This window comes from Dipodomys ordii, unplaced genomic scaffold, assembly GCF_000151885.1.
Source record: "Dipodomys ordii isolate 6190 unplaced genomic scaffold, Dord_2.0 Scaffold20, whole genome shotgun sequence".
NCBI lineage: Eukaryota > Metazoa > Chordata > Mammalia > Rodentia > Heteromyidae > Dipodomys > Dipodomys ordii.
The window spans coordinates 10020442-10034921 of record NW_012267236.1 but is presented as its reverse complement, the minus strand read 5'-3'; the positions used below and the strand labels follow the sequence as shown (position 1 = coordinate 10034921).

The 14480-nt window shown below is 53.0% G+C and overlaps 1 protein-coding gene across 2 annotated transcripts in view; it reads right to left on the bottom strand.

Moving 5' to 3' along the window:
* The window catches only part of Adcy3 (adenylate cyclase 3), a 123712-nt gene that overhangs the window by 5529 nt on the left and 103703 nt on the right, over nt 1-14480 (bottom strand). The window contains exons 7-16 of one of the 2 annotated variants that reach the window (XM_013013648.1): nt 13318-13476; nt 11303-11480; nt 9784-9912; nt 8280-8422; nt 8033-8194; nt 5044-5131; nt 4230-4346; nt 2706-2965; nt 2375-2440; nt 68-152 (exon numbers count right to left, since the gene is read on the bottom strand). In XM_013013648.1, the coding sequence (XP_012869102.1) occupies nt 68-152; nt 2375-2440; nt 2706-2965; nt 4230-4346; nt 5044-5131; nt 8033-8194; nt 8280-8422; nt 9784-9912; nt 11303-11480; nt 13318-13476 (1387 nt within the window). The remainder of the gene's footprint in view (nt 1-67; nt 153-2374; nt 2441-2705; nt 2966-4229; nt 4347-5043; nt 5132-8032; nt 8195-8279; nt 8423-9783; nt 9913-11302; nt 11481-13317; nt 13477-14480) is intronic. The other variant, XM_013013649.1, reaches the window with a different exon arrangement.

Sequence of the window (14480 nt, the reverse complement as noted above, 5' to 3'; positions counted from 1 at the left end):
TGGGACTGTTCTTGGGAGGCCCTGGTGGGGATGGGCAGGGTAAGAGAGGAAGGTGGGCGACACTCACGTGGCGGGAAAAGTAGTAGAAGCTCAGCATCATGATGACCATCATTACTGTCATGGAGTACTTAGAAGGCACCAGGGGCAGCCTGCTGAACAAACAGGAACAAGCTGAATGGCACCATGCTGTCTTCATGAAGGGCATTAGATTCTCCTGACTGGCTTGTGCTGTTTCCTGTCACCTTAAGCTCCACCCCTTTGCATTAAGACCAGACCAGACTCCCCCAGTACAGCAGGGCTTTCTTAGGCCACTGGGCTTCTCACAGCCAGCCAGTCGTAGTCTCTGCTGGGGTGAGGGGAGAGGAATGTTTCATATCAGGGCTGCTCACAGATGCTCAATAACCACTGCAGCACTGAACTGATCCCAGAAGTAGCTACATCCACGTAGGAATCTAGGGAAGGGAGACTGATATCAGTGTGGGGGATTCACAGCGGTGGGGCCAGGGCTCACGCTCACACATCCTTTCCAGCTTCCAGCTGTATTTGTGTGAGGCTAAGGCTCATTTCTGTTATTGTCTTATATTCTACCATATGAGAATGCCACCATTTAGATATTCATTTACTGATGTCATTTGGGTCACTTCCATTTGGCTTTTGTGTATTATGAAGTGTTTGTTTTTTGGGTCCGGTTGTGGGGCCTGAACGCTATCCCTGAGCTCTTCAGCTCAAGGCTAGCGCTCTACCACTTGAGCCACAGTGCCACTTCGGCTTTTTTCTTTTTGCTTATGTGGTGCTGAGGAATCAAACCCAGGGCCTCATGCATGCAAGGCAAGCGCTCTACCACTGAGCCACCTTCCCAGCCCCCAGTGTTACTATTGACACTGTTACACATACACATGTGCATGAACATGTATACAGAGATATACAGAAATGGAATGACTAATTCTTTTTTCTTTTTTTCTTCGTTGCTTCTTCCCCGGCCCCTTTCTTTGAATCGTTTTAACTCAGAGCTTCACATTTGTTAGGAAGGAGCTCTGTCACTTGAGCCATGCCTCCAGATCCTTTTCTGCTTTGTTTTTCAGAGGGTCTCATGTCTGCCCAGGGTTGGTCTTGGACCATAACCTCCATCCTTCTACCTATGCCTCGTGCCTAGCTGGGATTACTGCCACTGCCTGCCTGAAAGGTAAAATAACCGCCAATTGTTTTCCAACTTGTACTGTCACCAGGAATGTGTGAGTTATTGTGAAACTGACACCAGTCCTAAGATTTTTGTCAAACAAGTTTGCAGTGGTGTTTTGATACAGTTTTGACTTGCATTCCCCCTTGATTATTTCAATACCTTGAAATAGTGGTCATTTATACCACTTACATTGTAAAGGGATGAGTCATATCTTTCATCCTCTATGAAGTAATCTTTGCTTAACTTACTTGAAGCTTATTATTACTTTATTGGTCATGTAGCTTGAACTCAGGGTGGGCCTGGACGCTGTCCCTGAGCTTTTTTTTTTTTTTGGGTCCGGTCGTGGGGCCTGAACTCTGGGCCTGGGCGCTGTCCCTCAGCTCTTCAGCTCAAGGCTAGCACTCTACCACTTGAGCCACAGCGCCACTTCCGGCTTTTTTCTTTTTGCTTATGTGGTGCTGAGGAATCGAACCCAGGGCCTCGAGCATGCAAGGCAAGTGCTCTACCACTGAGCCACCTTCCCAGCCCTCCCTGAGCTTTTTTGCTCAAGGCGAGCACTCTACTACTTTGAGCCAGGGCTCCATTTCCAGTTTTCTGGTGGCTGATTGGAGATAATCTCACAGACTTTCCTGCCGTGGCTGGCTTAGAACCGTGATCTTCAGATCTCAGCCTCTTGAATAGCCAGGATTCTAGGTGTGGGCCACCATCACCTGGATTGAAGATCTTTTCAACTGACTGACTCTTAAAAATCTAAAACTTCCCAGAGAAAAGAGACCTTAGAGAACTTCTACTTCAGCATCCACTTCAAGAGCTGAAACCGACTCAGGAAGATAGACCTGTCCCTGAAGATGTTCCTCATCACCTTCCTGCCACTCGTCTGCCGGCCAGTCCCGCTGTCCTCCCCACGCTGTCCTTATCCCCATCAGGCCGCTTCGCTTCACTCCCTACCCACACTGCCTTGCTCTGTGAGCTTCACTGTCTTCAGCGCAGGAGACCTGGCTGTTTGGGTCCATCCTACACTCCACCTCTTCCCCAGTCCTAAAGAAACCCACACCGACTCCCCGGACTTAGATCACTCTAGCCCATACTGCATGCCTGGGGAAGGGTGAGGTCCTGGGATGTTGGCCTGTTGAATTCCATGTATCTAGAAGCAGGGATAAAATAGAGACTCAGAGGAAACACAGTGGCTCTCACCTGTCAGTGCCATTGAGCACAGGGGTGGACAATACCTGCATCTTCTCTAAGGCCACCATCGGGTAACTGTGGAAGGGATAACAGCACAATCTGACTACATCTGGGGACAAGAGGCTGATGCCCCACCCAACACTGAGGTGTCCCAAATCTTCACTCAGAGAAAGACAGGCCCGACCCGACCCTCAGATTATAGCAGCCAGTGAACCCTGGCTGCCATGCGAGCCTCAGGTAGGCCTGAGCAGAAAGCTACCTCAGTGTGCAGCCAGGGCTTTACAAGAGGAATGTGGGAGTGGGGGGGAACCCTGCAGACCCCAACCAGGTTTCATCTTACTCATGTTCCTGAAAGCGTTTGTGGTCGTATTCATCAAAGACGGGACACCAGGCATAGAGGTTGATGGCAGCCACTGCCCCGGTGACGAGCAGCATGAGGGTGAGCTTCACCATGTGGCTGACCTGCACCAGCATGATGGTGGCGATGAGGGACAGCACGGCGACGTAGTTGTAATACTTGGGGTTCTCCAGGCAGCCACCCTCGAGCACCATCGCTGCCGTCCCATTGTAGGGTCCCATGTAGAACTGGAGGCAGCTAAGCTGGAGGCCAGGACAGTCGGGAAGAGAAGGGCAAGAGGAAGATCAGGGAGGGCTGTGCCACACAGTCGTGGCCAGTCAGCGGCCTCCCCTGTGGCTCCAGAAACCCCGAGAAGGATAACCAGACCAAGGTTAGTGATGCTCAGAAAAACTGGCAGAGTGTTTTAGTTCTGCCACTATGATGCAGAAAACTCAGAGGCTGGACTGTGCAAAGCTGTGCAATTCCCAAGAGCCTGACCTCTTAACGCCCAACACGTTCTTCATGCCACACTGTAGCTGCAGGTAAGGCTAAGGGCCACCACTCAGCCTCTCTGTGTGACAGCCAGTGTGCCCAAACTGCCCCCTGGTGGGGGTGGGGGTGGGGGGGAAGGGAGGGCACCACTTTGGGATCTGTTTGCTGGTTCCACTGCTGGTCAGAGGCAGTCACAGACAGCACAGACATAAACCAAACCTTCTGTGTAGCTTCAGCTCATCTGGTTTGGGGCAATGTATTGGCATATAATTCTAGCTCAGGCATGATTGCCCTGTCCCCTTCATTTTCACTCTCCACCATCCTTGGATACCATCTTCAGATGTCTTACAGCCCTGTTAAACACTGGTCCCACGCCTTGGACACAGTCTCCAATGTCTAACACAAGAGTTCCGAGGATTCTCCTTGAACAGCAGGTGCCGTCAGCTCTGGTGCTTCTAGCCCCACCCCCTTCCAGGTGGACTTCTGGCTACCCTAGAGCTTATAGCCCTGGAGCTGTGTGTGAGTGTGTGCATGCGCGCCAGTATTGGGGGCAGGGCCTCTGTCCATTTCACCAGGAATGCATCAAACTGCCCTCTCAACTTCTTGAATTGAGGAGAGCAGAGGACAGAAGGCATTCATAGATATGTAGGCTCTGTGATGCTAGGTCCCCAGGAACCACTTCTAGAGAGGTAACACAGGAGCAGTATTGGTACAGGCTTACTCTCCAGCTCCCACAGCTACCTAAAGTAACCACAAGAGGGAACATTCCAGATTCACAGAACACTGAGTATACACCCCTTAATCAGTAGGATTCTGGGAAGGCAAAATCCAGCTCCCTAGGGCAAGTGAACCAAGCTTGCTGAGCCTTTGCTCCTCCATGTGACACTCCAGCGCCAGTACCGATGAACCTAGCCCAGGTGTGTGAGCGCGGAATGGGGCTCTGGATGAAGGCATTGCAGGAAAACAAGTCCACATTGATGGTCCCCTGCTCCGCTGGGGATGGGGAACCCCTTCACCAAGAAAGCAGGAACTCACCATGTCCACGACATTGGCCATGACCAGGATGAAGATGGCTAACATGGCCCAAGTGTTCCTGGCCCAACGGGTCCGGTCTATCCAAGTTGAGAAGGCCACAAGCTTCTTAGGAAAGGCCTGGAACAAATGGGATTTCAAGGACACGGGCCTTTACAGCCCCGTGACTGTAGATGGCTGTGGGTGTTCATAGCCTAATCCCAGGAGCCTAACCATGGTGATCTGTCTGCAGGTCACTAGCAGGTAACAAAATGGAGTCCAGCGGCTCTGCATGTAGCCCCAGGCCTCTAGTTGCCACTTCTGATAGAGCAGACACACTGACCACCCCAGGAGGCCCACTCCCCATCTCCAAGAGGCAAGGCCAATGCAGGGAACAATGTTCACTATTTGCCATTTCCTGGTCACTTCTCCCAATCCTACCTGGACCAGGACACCTAAACCCCCCACCTTGCCTGGCAAACCACCTGTCAGACTAACTTCCCCCATACCCTGCTTTTCCCTGGTCATTTTGATCAAAAAAAAAAAAAAAAGCAAACACCAGGTCCCTGCAGGAGAGAATCTTAATCCTTTGGGTCTGACGATCACAGCCAAGCACTGTCCGGCTGGGCCTCCCCTGCTCTACCCCAGCTTCCAGGAAGCATGACTCGTGTCGTGGGCTGCAGTCCCCCAAGCTGCCAGCGCCCACCCCACAGTGGGTACTGATGGGGAATGATGAATGGATGGGTAAGTGGCTGAGCATCTCCACACGAGAACCTGGCAGGACTTTCATGAGAAGCCTTCCAGAAGCTTCTGAGCCCAACAGAAAACTGCCTCTTACCCGAGGAAAGATGGCAGCCAGCGAGCAGATGGTCAGGATGAGGAGCAGAATCTCCCCAACCACAAAAGTCACGTAGTTGGTCATCAGCCTGTGGGAGAGAGGGATGGCTGGGGTAGTGTCAAGGGGCAAGCATGGCACAAGCCTGGGCCTGCGAAGTCCCATGAGCCACCAGGGAATTGGTGCTGCTGGCAGAACGAGACGAGGAGCCCTTTCCATGCAGAGCCTGGGAACGTGGACAGGGGCTGTCCACTGGGACACTTCTCAGAAGAGAGGGTCATGGATGCCATGGAAATAGCCCAGGCAAGCTTGGGAGAAAATTCTCTGGAATGAATGTCTGCTGCGGCTGGGAGGAAAACCTGGTGTAGAATGAGTGCAGACATTCTGCAGAGCGCCGCCAAGTTACCCTGACCGCCCAGGGCTGCGGCAGACTCCTTCCTTCCCCATCCAACTCAGGCCATTTACCGCGGGCAAGGCTGCCATCTCCAGCTCCCCACCTGTTCCCATGCCAACTCATCCTTCCATGGGGAAGGATGCTCTGGCCAAGAGCTAACTCAGGGCGAGTCAAAGTTAACTCTTTTTTTTGTTGTTGGTGGTGGTTGTGGGGCCTGAACTCTGGGCTTGGGCACTGTCCCTCAGCTCTTCAGCTCAAGTCTATCACTCTACCACTTGAGCTACAATGTCCCTTCTGGTTTTTTTCTGCTTATGTGGTGGAGGAATGGAACTCAGGGCCTCATGCATGCAAGGCTAGCGCTCTACCACTGAGCCACCTTCCCAGCCCCAAAGCTAACTAACTCTTGACACATTTCCTCGCTTGGTTTTCAAGACCTTTTCAGTCCTGCTGTGTGTGTGTGTGTGTGTGTGTGTGAGTGTGAGTGTATTGTGTGTGTGAGAGAGATGAGAAGCAAGCCTCTCTGCTCTCCAGGGTTCCCTGACTCAAGCAGAGATGCCAGGGCAGCAGGGGCTGGGCCTGGGAGCTGGGTGTCCTAGGGAGTTAAGACCTTAGAAAGTGTGGCAGGGAACAGCACCCACACCCCAAACAGGAGGCCGCTGAAAGATGGCAAGCGGAAGTCCATAGTGGAACCCATACAGACTTGAACTCAGGACCTCAAGCTCGCTCAGCTATTTCACTCAAAGCTGGTACTCTATCACTTGAGTCACATTTCCATTTCTGGCTTTTTGCTAGTTAACTGGGGATTAAACAAAACCTAAGTAGGCTGGTTTTGAACTGTGATCCTCAGATCTCAGCCTCCTAAGTAACTAGGATAATAGGCATGAACACCAGACACCTGACCCCTGCTGCTGCTTTACACAAAGAACCACATATAGATATCTACACACTGCTGTGCCCTGCTCAGGCCCTGACCCACTTCTCCTTCTGCCCGCCCTCTAAGCATGGTGGCCTAAGCCAGTCTCATGCTCTCAGTGAGGTCTGATGGGTATGACTCCCAAGTCTGCATCTCCGGCTCCCTCCTCTCTCCAAGCCCAATTGTGTACCCAGAGGCCCCTTGGACAGTGTCTCACAGACATCGGAAACTTAACATGGCCCAAACCAAACTCCTGATTGTTGTGTCTCCAATGTTCCTTTTCCTATGGCCTCTGTCTTGGTGATTGGCAGCTCCATCTTGCCAGCTGGTTTTATCAAAAGCCTTGGAGAGGGCTGGGAAGGTGGCTCAGTGGTAGAGTGCTTGCCTCGCATGCAAGAAACCCTGGGTTTAATTCCTCAGCACCACATAAGCAGAGAAATCTGGAAGTGTGCGCTGTGGCTCAAGTGGTAGAGCGCTATAGCTCTGAGCTGAAGATCTCAGGGACAGTGCCCAGGCCCAGAGTTCAAGCACCACGACCACACACACACACGCGCACACACGCGCGCGCACACACACACACACAAAAGCCTTGGAAACATCCTTGACTTTGCCTCTGCCCACAATCATCTCTCAGTGAATTCGGTTATTTGCCTCCAAAACATAGAAACTAGCTGCCCATCATCTTCTCTAATGGCTCAAATTGCCACGTGGCATTCCTGCCATCTTTCAGGGCCTCCTATTTGGGGTATGGGTGCTGTTCCCTGCCACAGTCTCTAAGGCCCTAACTCCTTACTCACTTCCTGTCCATTCCCTAGGACGCCCAGCTTCCAGGCCCAGCCCCTGCTGCCCTGGCATCTGTGCTTGAGTCAGGGGTCCCCGGAGAGCAGAGGGCTTGCTTCTCACCCCTCACCTTGTCAGTAAGCTCTGCTCTCAGCACCCTACAACAGGTCAAAGGAAACAGAGCTCCCCACCAACACTCTCGACTCTCTTTACATTTCATCCATAGTACTTACTACCTGCATGTAGACTGCCCTTATTTCAATATGCATGCCTGTCTTTCTCTAGGAACATTCCATGCAGCCAGGACAGAAGTATTTGCTACGTAAGTGACTCATCATCTTTATATGTCAAACTGGTACTCTTGGGGCTTTCTAGGTCCTCCCATCCAGAACCTAAGCTGGTGAGGCTCAGACCAAGCCTCTCTACAACACCCAGATCCTTGCAGGCCTCTGTGGTGGGGACCCAGCACGGATGGGCTGCTGCCTGGTTCCCTGCAGCTGTGAAAGCGGTTATCATCCTTCCAGAACTGGGCCCAAAGAGGACCTGCTGCTGCGGACTTCAGTCTGCACCTAGACCTCTAAAATCTGGCTTTCCTGACATGCTTCAGGTAAGGCAGGTTGGCCTTGGTGACAAAGTTCAAGGTCCCTTATCTCTAGAACTCTCCTTGGACCCACGTGGCCAAGTCCTCTGGGATCCATCTGTCCCCAGTTTTCTTGGCCCTGTTGAGATGCCCATTCTGGTTTGCTACTCTGAAACCCGGAGGAAGGGAACACGGAAGCAGAAGTGAGGCCTGCACCCCCCATCAGGCACCAACCAAGGTGCCCACCCCTTCACACTGCTGTGGCTTTGCCTTTCTCCCTCCTCCAGCCTGGGGTGTGCCCCTGCCTCCCCGGCTCCGTCCTCACCAGGGGTCGATGAGGATCTCCACCAGCGCCGTGCACAGCAGGACCACGCAGGAGCAGCTGAAGGCGGCCCCGCTCTGCTTCTCCTTCTCCACCGAGTAGCGGGTCTCCATCTCTGGGTCCATGAAGCGCATGGTCAGGAGGAAGGTGTTTCTCTTCTTCACTCTGTGTGGAAGCCAGCTCCGTGAGCCACAGATGCCACCAGGGCAGGGCTGTGCCTCAGAGGGGCCGCACCCCCGGGGCCACTTACACCTGGGCGGACTCTCGCTCCAGCAGCGCCTCGTTGAGCAGCTGGTTGAGCTCATGCTCGTCCTCGGACGCGTCCACCACGCGGTCCGCCAGGTCCTGGAGGCGCAGCCTGCGGCGGGGGTTGGGGAACGAGGGGTTGTCAGCCTGTAAGCCAGGAAGGGAGGCAGCGTCAGTGGGGTACAGGAGACTGGAGGGGAGGCAGGCGAGACAGGACAGAGGAGGACCCGGTTCTTTCACTCGAAACCCAACACTTTCACATGGATCCATCGTGCATGGAGCCCACACCCAGAGGTCAGGCTGCCTGGCTTCCTGAGCCCCCAGAAACTGCAGTGCCAGTGGGAAGGGGTGGGGTGTGGCCTCCTGCCCCTAAGCAGGAGACCCGGAGTCCCATACACGTGCTCAACTGAACACAGTCCCAGAACACCCTGCGGCTGGAAGGGAGGGGTGCGTGTCACACGAAGCCCTAAGTCAACATCCCCTGCCCTTGGGCTTAAGAAGCAGCGAAGTCATGTCCGTCAGAGAGGAAGGTCTGAGCAGGAAGCAAGGGGAGAGAAGCCAGCAGCTAGCAGGAGGGGTGGCGGAGCTGGGGTAGCCATTGTCCCCCCCTTTTTTTTCTTTCTTTTTGTCTGGCACAGAAAAAATAAAGGAAGTGTCAACTCCAAAACCGTGATTCCAGACTGGGGACCCCCAGCCATGGGCCCAAAGGACGGCTGGCCAGGCTGGCCAGGCCGTGGGACCGGTCAAGTCCTGTCTCCACTGCCACTGGCTGGTCTGACCCTAGATAATCCGTGGTCCGGAGCCCCATTTCTCTCCTTGGTAAAATGAAGTGAAGGCCTCTTTGGGCACCCGAGCACCCGTCTGTGGACTGGCTCCTGATCACAGGGACGCTGGCTTTGCTTAGGACGTGCCAGTCCCAGCTGCCAGTTGTCTCTGCGTGCTCAGCCCAGCTTCCGTCTTTCAAGAAGGTACCAGATGGCAGGCACCTGCTTCATCAAGCCCTGTCTGCCGCCTCTGCAGCCCCCTGTTGGGACCCTGGGATCTTAGGAGTGCTGCCCCCAGCCTTCAGCCACCGGGGCAAGGCAGAGACCTCCTCTCCTCCAGGGCCACGCGTGAGAAAAGCGGAGTGACCGGCAGCCCCCACGCCAGTCCTGACTCCAGCAGGCTTTGAGCACAGAAACGGTGAGCCACGGCAACCCAGTCCCACCCCCACCAGGCTCAGATCCAGAATCTTCCTCAGATGCCCTCTCTGATCTCCAGTCAACAGAATTCAGGCCACCCAGGCTGGACGAGGCTTCTTCAGATCTTCCTACCTCTGCCCCAGGGAACTGGTGACCCAGTGACACTCAGCACGTGTCACTGTCCATGATCAAAAAGGAGCAGCGTTGGGGCCACAGGCCACGCCTCCCATTGGTGCATGGGCCCCACTGTAGGAACTTAACTGCTCTGCTGCCCGCCCCTGCCCAGGCTGGCTCTCCTGTACCCTCCGCGCCCTTGGCCGGACTCACCTGGGCCTCCTGCTCCTCAGGCTCGTCTGAGGTGGAGCCGCTGGCCGGGCCGCTCCCATTGCGCTCCTTGGTCTCGATGAGGGCAGGAGAGGTGGGCTTTGAGGAAGCTGGCGCCCCATTCGGCAGGGCCTACGGTAGAAAAGAACCACCATCAGAACCTCCTACACTGCCCGAGGCCCAGCCTCAGCTTTACCATTGCTCTAGAATTTTCCTACAAGATTTGTAGAAGCCTTGCTGGCCTAGAAAGTTCACGATGCAATTCCTCCCTACAACACTCAGTTTCAAATGCTAACATTTCTGCAACTAAAAGTGTTCGAAGTATAGACATGATTTCTCCAACTCCTCCTCCTGAGTCCAAGCAGCCCCTGCAAACCCGGGATTGGTATTTTTCCTTGATCCAGCGACTTAAATACTGCAACAGGGCAACACTTCATTCATTCCATTAGTATATGCAACACTTCATTAGTGTATGCTGAGTACAGACAAAATGGCCTGACTTTTTGGAGCTCACAGTCTCCTAATGAAGGGTTGACATCAGCAAGATCAGAGAAGGAAAATAAGCAATCTGTAGAAGTTGAAAGTAGGAAAGAAGCTCTAAGGGTTGGTGGGGAGGCCAGTCATAAAGAGGGACATCATGGGGAGGGGAGAAACAAATCAGAGGAGAGGAAAATGCCAGGAAAATGACCAGCCAGTGCAAAGGCCCTGGGCAGGCTGTGCCCTGAGGATGTGACCAGGATCCAGGGGTGCTGGAGTAGAAGGAGCAGGCAGGGGAAGGTGGGAGACCTCGTCCAAGCCCACAGGATAGCTCTGTGTCTGTCCCTTTCCTCTTCATTTCCCACTGAAGAAACCTCCTGGACCGCTGCACGCCTCACGTGAGCCCCAACGGACCGCACTCCTCCCCCTGGAGGCCAAGCCATGCCAAGTGGCCTGGCCCAGGATGCACTGCCATGGCCTTCATCTCTCATTCCAGCCTGTCTTGAACAGCACTTTCTCCCTGAAATCTTCTTCCCTCTGACGGGGCACTACCACTGGACTGCAGCTCTGCAGAATCTAGAGTTTTGGGTGCTGGTCCTAGGGTTTGAACTCAGGGCCTGGCACTGTCCCTTAGCTTTTCTGCTCAAAGCTAGTGCTCTATCACTTGAGCCACAACTCTACTTCCAGTTTTTGTGGGGGTTTTCTGGTGGTTGATTGGAGATAAGAGTCTCATGGACTTTCTGCCCCAGCTGGCTTGGAACCGAAATCCTCAGATCTCAGCCTCTTGAATAGCTAGGATTACAGGCGTGAGCCACCAGCACTGTTTTAGAATCATTCTGTCACCAGTAAGCCCCTTGTCTCTCGTGGCCAGCCACCAAGACTTTCCAATCCGTCTACAATAGTTATCTCTATGCAGTGCAGGTTGGCCTCAAACTCCTGATCCGCCTGCCTCAGCCTCCCAAGAGCTGAGATTACAGGTATGAACCACCAAGCCTAGTAAACTGATCTTTAAAAAATAAATCCCACCTCTCTACTGGGAACTCACCGAGCCATTGAGGCCATTCTGGGCAGCTGTTTTCTTCACCTCTGGCTTAGAGGCAATGATGAGGTAGGTTTCGATGCCCTTCTCATCCAGGTAATCACAGCGGCTGCCCCCATCGCCAGGCTCCACATCGAACTCCCCTTTCAGGCAATCCATGGTGCTCTGGGAGATGTGCACGCGCCTGGATGACAAGAGGCTCTGAGCACGCACCACAGGCAGCCTTGGCCCACCAGGGACAACCAGCACCTGCTGCATGCACGCAGGCTGCTGCTCAGCCTGCGTCTGTGGGGCGGATGAGACAGGGACCACTGGTTCTAGGCCAGCGTAAACTAGCTGCATGGGCAGCCATGGCACCTGCTCCCCCTGAGCCTCAGCACTGGATCCTTAGAATAAAAAAATACAGGGGCAGCCGGGCGCTGGTGGCTTACGCCTGTAATCCTAGCTACTCAGGAGGCTGAGATCTGAGGATCGTGGTTCAAAGCCAGCCTGGGCAGGAGAGACCGTGAGACTCCTATCTCCAATAAACCACCAGAAAACTGGAAGTGGCGCTGTAGCTCAAGTGGTAGAGCGCTCGCCTTGAGCTGAAGAGCTGAAGGACAGCGCCCAGGCCCAGAGTTCAAGCCCCACGACCGACAAAAAAAAAACAGGGGCTGGGAAGGTGGCTCAGTGGTAGAGCGCTTGCCTTGCATGCATGAGGCCCTGGGTTCCATTCCTTAGCACCACATAAGCAAAAAGAAAAAAGCCAGAAGTGGTGCTGTGGCTCAAGTGGTAGAGTAGCTAGCCTTGAGCTGAAGAGCTGAGGGACAGCGCCCAGGTCCAGAGTTCAGGCCCCATGACCAGACTCCCCCCCCCAATACATTTTCCTCCTGGAATGTCAAGAGGAGCAGGTAAACTTCGGAATGTTAAAGCTGATTCTGAACCCCACAATGAAGAGTTTGATTATTCCCACCTTAAAACCCCTGCTGTGACTAAGCAAAAGGAAAGAAATGTACATATCACTCGACACGAGGAAGAAACTGTTGTATTGTCAAAGCTTAGAGAACTCACAAACCTTCTAGACCATGATAAAGACAATTTGTCCCATGAAGGTTAAAATGTGTTTGTGACTTTAAATATCACTACCCCACAATACTGTGAAATTTATATCATCACTTGACATCAATAAAAAAAATTATTTTAAAAAATCCCTGCTGTGCTGTCAGTGGCGCTCACTAGACACCATGTTGAAAATTAACTGTACAACTTGTGGGTAGGGATGGGAGAGAGGGAGGGAAGGGTGGCATTCTCCAAAAAGAAATGTACTCTCGACCTGACATGTAACTGTAACCCTTCTATACATCACCTTATTATAGCAAAAATTAAATGAAAATTTAAAAATACATAAATGTAGGGAAAAAAAGGTTTAAAATAAAATCTAGAACCCTGGTCAGCAGAAAAAAAAAATCCCTGCTGTGTCAGCACAGGTGGCTTACACTTGTAATCCTAGCTCTTTAGAAGGCTGAGATCTGAGGGACTGATTTAAAGCCAGTCTGGGCAAAAAGAAACAAAAAAGTCTTTGAAACTCAGCTTCCAAAACAAACAGCAAAATCCATGGCTGGAGGCATGACTCAAGTAGCAGAGCTCCAGGCAAGCAATCAGAGTGTGAGGCTCTGATTTCAAACCCCAGGACCACCAAAAAACAGCAGCAACCAAATCCTGCCAAGAGTCTCCTAGAAAAATACAGGAATGGGCCTCCAGGGAGGCCCTGATTCAGTGGCCAGGCTGGGCACCTCCAGCTGCCATCCACCCCAACCCTAGGGCAGGGCCTGCAGAATGGCTGCTTCCCTGCCCAGATTCTTTGGAAAACCTGGTCTGTGACTTCAGTAGTAATGGCCCTAAGGGAGTCTCTGGGCAGCCATCCCCATGGCAGGGACAGGAGAAGATCACTGCCCCTGGCCCTTCTTTAGGGCCACAGCCCCGGGGGTGGATGAGCTATCCCCTCTGTGGTCCTCACCCAACCACGTGGCAGGCCCACCTACCCTGGGATGCCGCCAGCCTCCATCTTGTTGGCCACAGTGACGTCGGTGGACCACACGTCGTACTGCCAGCGCTTCTGTCCCAGGACGCCGCCCAGCACCGTGCCTGTGTGCACCCCCACGCGCATGTCAACCCCAGTCTTGGTCTTCTCCCGCACATACCTGCCAGGTACACACGAGGAAGTGGCATTGGGGTATGGCCTTCAGGGATGGACAGCGGCCCTTTCCCTGGAAGAGAAGCTCTGCAGCCTTCCTCCCATTGGTATGTGTGTGTTGTGTGGGGAAGGGGGTTACACCTGCTGCACCGCTTTCTCTTGCATCAGGGCTGAGTGACTGGCACTGGGCTGCACAGGGCAGGGCCCAGTCTGGATTCAGCGATCATAGGCCAGAGGTATGACTGAGGACACAGTGACTCTTCCTCTGAGAATCCTCTTATTTCTCTCCTCCAATTATGTAAATCACGTTTTCCTGAGTATCTACTATGTGCCCAATGTGATCTGGGCACTGCCAAGGCAGAACTGACTAAAATCGCTATGAAGATCTTTGCTTTAGAATTCCAGGAATACATGTGCATATTGGGGTGAAGGATTAAGAGTCTGAAGCTTCTAATTGTGAATACTTACTGCACCCCGCCCCCCATAGTTGGGGGGAGTAAAGGCAGCTCCAAGCCGTCAGTACTAGGAGGATTTTAACCCAGATGGTTAAGAATGTAGACTCGCCTAGTACCAGTGGCTCACACCTGTAATCCCAGCTACTCAGGAGGTGGAGACCTGGATGATTGCAGTTTAAAGCCAGCCTAGGCAAAACAGTCTGAGATTCCATCTCCAATTAACCATCACAATGCCAAACTGGAGCCAGGACTTGATGGTTCATGCCTGTAATCCTAGCTACTCGAGAGACTCAGATCAAAAGATCACAGTTCAAAGCCAGCCCAAGCCAACAAATCCACAAGAGGCTTCTATCCAATAGCAAAAATCTGAAAGTGGAGTTGTGGCTCAAGTAGTAGAGCACCAGGCTTGAATTAAAAAAAAATGCAGAGTACAAAACTCTTGAGTCCAAGCCCCAGTACAGACACACACACAAAAGGCCAGCAAGTCGAGCAAGAACATGAGGCCCCGAGTTCAAGTACACACACACACACACACACACACACACACACACACACA